We start from the raw sequence: 4,506 nt of genomic DNA on the forward strand, positions 1-4,506 counted from the left end.
TATATATATATATGAAATAGTAAAATGTTTGAAGATTTTTCTGGTGTGGAATTGTCAGTACTGTGGGCTATAATTGCCTCTTGATGATGACATTCTGATAATTTCATGGTAGTCTAAGCTAAGTGGGCAAAAATGTTTACATTCCCCACTGTGGGCATAATGTTTGCAGCTAAGTGGACATAACTGAGCCAGTTTAGCAAACAGCAGCTCTCCATGATGAGCTTAATTAAAATATCTTACTTAATTCCAGGATTAAAGTAGACATCGCATCAGACTGAAGCAAACACCACCCCCACTAATAACAGAGAATTAAAATGTGAATTGCTAAATTTTAAATGTTCATCTGAGCAGGGACATTTTTACAGTGCAAACATAGGAGCATGCCCTCGTCTTGCTTATACCAGGTCCCGCTGTGTTTGTGTGTACGGCTGACCACACCCAAACAACAACAAGTAAGGCTCCAAGCTTTGAAGTGTGGTGTGTGTGTGTGTGTGGTGTGTGCGCTTGTGTGCATCAGCAGGCATACGGGAATCCATGAACATGCCAGCGGCTCCAAGGTTTTCCATGTGCACGTGATTAGCTTAGATTTATGACTAGAGATGTGTTTTTATGCTCTTTGTTTCTATCTGCAGATGAACAGGGAGCACAAATTCAAGCATTTTAATAATATCCTACAATAAAAATAAAGAAGTTTAGCCTGAAACAAGATTGTCATATTAACAAATTATCTTTAGGATAATTAGAATAATGCTTTGTTTCAAGGCAACAAAGCATTCGGCGACCGTGTCTCAGAGACTTAAGCAATGGTTGACTCACCCACGTAAATCAAGCTGAGCTTGGGCGGTGACAGACAGATTCAAACTGACCAGGTTGCTGTCGGAGTTATCTTTGTTGGAGCTGTGGAGACATTCATACGGTTAAAATAAAAGAACTATAAAAAGAACAAACTGATTTTATTATTTCCAGTGAGGCTTTGATACAGTGCAAACAGAACCAAAACTCAAGATGAACTCATAATAAAGCCGGATTTTCAGGTTCAGAGGACTCTGACAAGAATTCCCCTAGCAGGGGGATTGCAAAAGTCAAACATCTGCATCTAGCGATGTGAGATATTGAAAATAACGCTATTAAGCACACAGTGGGCATCTTGTGTAGAGCTTGTCTCCTGTCTGGAGCTCCTCGGGGCCATCTGTATTTTTCTGCGTCTGCGGTTAGTTTCATCAAACCACAGACAGCAACATGATCGGGACAGACACGAAACGTATTTACATGGATCAGATGAAACACAAACGGCTCTTTGTGCGTGTATGAAAGAGACAGAAACAGTGACGATGGTTGGGGGGGGGGTTGGGGGGGGGGGGGGTTGAGCATGACTGCTGGTGGGTGTGTGGGTGTGTCACCTGTGGATCTGTAGTTCAAAGCTGATTTTTGGTCCAGCATCTTCTAGCCTTTGGACTGAAAACCTCAAGCCAACAGACAGCTGGTGAGGGCAGGAGCATGTAAAAAAACACACAAAAAACAGGGAGAACTGATCAAAAACATGACAGAAAGAATGGGTGTTGGGGCAGGGGCTGTTAAAGAAAGATGACAGAGAAATAAAATCCATCTGTACATAAAAAGTCACATTAACTAGATCAGTTTCTGGGTTCTCAAAGGCAGATTATCAAAGTTGTGTGTGTTGATAGCGCGCGAGATTCTTAAATCAGAAAAAAGCCAGACTACAGACACACAGACACATAAAAGCCACAGTTAGGTTTCTTGTGTCTCCTCAGTTTAAATCCTCTGGACTAACTCAAAACACATGCAGGAATTAGTTCATCATCGACGGCATGGCAGCGTGCGCATGTGTGTGCACGGGTATGTGAGTTCTGCTGAACAACAGGTCAAGCACATGGATCAGAGAGGAAAATGACAGCATGCAGACGTGCACTTCAAGAGGGAGACCTGGGGGAGGAGAGGGGGAGTGATGGTGGAGTGTGGGACTACAAAGTCAAGTTATCTTTATGGATACACATGTGAGAGATGAGCAAGGCAGAGAAGCTCTACACAGACAGGCACCAAGTGAGAACAAACCATTTGGAGAGAAGTCGTCACTTTTACCTCCCGTTTCAGAGAGGGTGAAGCTTAAAATTTGTCTTTAGGGCACCTGGAACTCTGTGGTTGAAAGCTGGGAGTTAATGTTTGCAGTACTGTCCTTCAGTCGCTGTGGTCAGCTTGAATTTAGGTCGGTTAGAAAATGGGTTGTGCTTTCATGGTGCAGAAAATCTTCAAAACATCCGCCTAAACCTTCTCAAAGCAATGCATCTTTGTTATATTCTCTGCCTTACGTCAGCGCACTGTGTATTCCAAAAACTGCAGCTTGGCTAAAATACTCGGCTCCTGTGTTTGGCAGCCACAACGCTTCGCGCAGTGTGTTTAGCTCATAATTTAACAGAACAATGATTCTTTGGAACGACAGAGTGAGAAGTGGTTTATGCCAATGAAGTGGTTTAAAGGGTTTTCCGCTGACAATGTAATACTTCTTGTCAGCATCACAAGGTGGTTACTATTATTAAAATTTCAACTGACCACAGCGACCGTGTTTAAAGAAAGTGCAAACTTTGAGCAACCAGCTGGAGGATTAAAAGTGATTTCAAATCAAGATCATGGATCACGTTGAACTCACACTCCTCTCTTTTTCCCTGCACACCTGACTCTAAACTACACTACCTGAACAAAAGTACACATTACTACTCATCATTGCTACAAGAGCTGCTTGGTTAAATACCATGAAGCTCCCGGCTCACATTTTGTGTGCTGATGTTAACGTCAGAGGTTTGGAGCTGTTACTGAGTCAGCAGAAAGTTGGTGATTTTTACACACTGTGCGCCGCAGCACTAGGAAACCTCAGTTTGTAACTTTACGTGGTCTGCCACTTTGGGGTTGAGTTGCTGTGGTTCCTAAATGGTTCCACTTTGCAATAACAATTCAATTCAATTTCATTTTATTTATACAGCGCCAAATCACAACAACAGTTGCCTCAAGGCGCTTTATATTGCACAGTAGATCGTACAATAATAGATACAGAGAAAAATCCAACAATCATATGACCCCCTATGAGCAAGCACTTTGGCAACAGTGGGAAGGAAAAACTCCCTTTTAACAGGAAGCAACCTCCGGCAGAACCAGGCTCAGGGAGGGGCGGGGCCATCTGCTGCGACGGAAGACAGGATAAAGACATGCTGTGGAAGAGAGACAGAGGTTAATAACAGATATGATTCAATGCAGAGAGGTCTGTTAACACATAGTGAGTGAGGAAGGTGACTGGAAAGGAAAAACTCAATGCATCATGGGAATCCCCCGACAGCCTACGTCTATTGCAGCACAACTAAGGGAGGATTCATTCACCACATAAAACCACTTACAGATGATCATGGAATATCTAGGAGGGACGAAATCTCATGTACTGACGCGTTTGAACAGTCACATCCCATTACAGCATCATGCTTGATTTCAGTGTGCTCTTTAGAACGAGCCACTCTTTCAAAATGTTTGCAAACCGACTGCATGGCTAGATGTTTTTGTACAACTGTGGCAATGAGACTGAAAACACCTGAATTAAGAGATTAAGACTTCTGTGTGTTTGTTTGAAAAACAAATGTATTTATTCAAATGTGGAATTGGCGACTTCTTTTCCAAATGGTGGAACAAACCGAGTAGCTGCAGAAACTCTACTTTGGAAAAGAAAAAGAGCCACAGTGTCAGAGTAGTCACAAAAAAAGATGAAGCAAGAGAGCGACAGAAACTAAAAGTAGTGCAAAAGAAGAGGGAACCACTAAAGTGAAATGTAAGATTCAGATTTCTTCCTTTGCCTTATATATGTGAGCAACAAAAGCGGTTAGCTGAATACATCTGGGTGTTTTAAACCTGAAATCAGTCTGGATTCAACGGTGCTAGGGTGGGGAGAGTTTTTTTATTGCCATTATAAATAAAATCTGTATTTCTGATGTGATGTGGCTAGAACTGATACTTATGTTAGATCACTTTGTGGTTTGGAAACTGTGTGCAGCCATTACTCATTCCATTAATGCTCTCCAGTAGCCTCCAGCTACTACAAATATGATATGTGTATAACTGCATTTCTCCTATAGCAAAAATTTGCAATTAATTAATTTAGTATTTTTCATTTATATTTTGCTGGAATCAGTAATTTAAGCACTGCAATTTTGTGAAACACTAACAAAAAACACATCTTCAAAGTAGGACTCCACTGATTGATAAATGACTGAAACTAAGATTCTGACCAGTAGAGGAAGAATGACGACAGAGATGCAGGCAGGCAGATGAATGCAAATACCAAAGCCAAAAAAACTGCTTCCCTTCAGGCGTGTACCCTTAACTCATCGCTCTGTTCATGCAGCACAGGGTTGACCACCAGTGATGAGAACTATTTAGCTGCACAATACAACCAGAATCTGTACGGGGGACATGGAGGTATGTTCTGCATCAGCTCATGGATTCCTGAAC

The 4,506-nt window shown here is 41.9% G+C and overlaps 1 protein-coding gene across 1 annotated transcript in view; it reads right to left on the reverse strand.

Annotated features, from left to right (window-relative positions):
- The window catches only part of itga8 (integrin, alpha 8), a 41,805-nt gene that overhangs the window by 6,312 nt on the left and 30,987 nt on the right, over positions 1-4,506 (reverse strand). Inside the window, exons 22-23 of the mRNA XM_005738531.1 lie at positions 1,401-1,480; positions 817-897 (exon numbers count right to left, since the gene is read on the reverse strand). Of these exons, the coding sequence (XP_005738588.1) occupies positions 817-897; positions 1,401-1,480 (161 nt within the window). The remainder of the gene's footprint in view (positions 1-816; positions 898-1,400; positions 1,481-4,506) is intronic.

The sequence above is a fragment of the Pundamilia nyererei genome, unplaced genomic scaffold (assembly GCF_000239375.1).
Source record: "Pundamilia nyererei isolate P.nyererei 1_Seehausen unplaced genomic scaffold, PunNye1.0 scaffold00084, whole genome shotgun sequence".
In the NCBI taxonomy this organism is placed as follows: Eukaryota; Metazoa; Chordata; class Actinopteri; order Cichliformes; family Cichlidae; genus Pundamilia; species Pundamilia nyererei.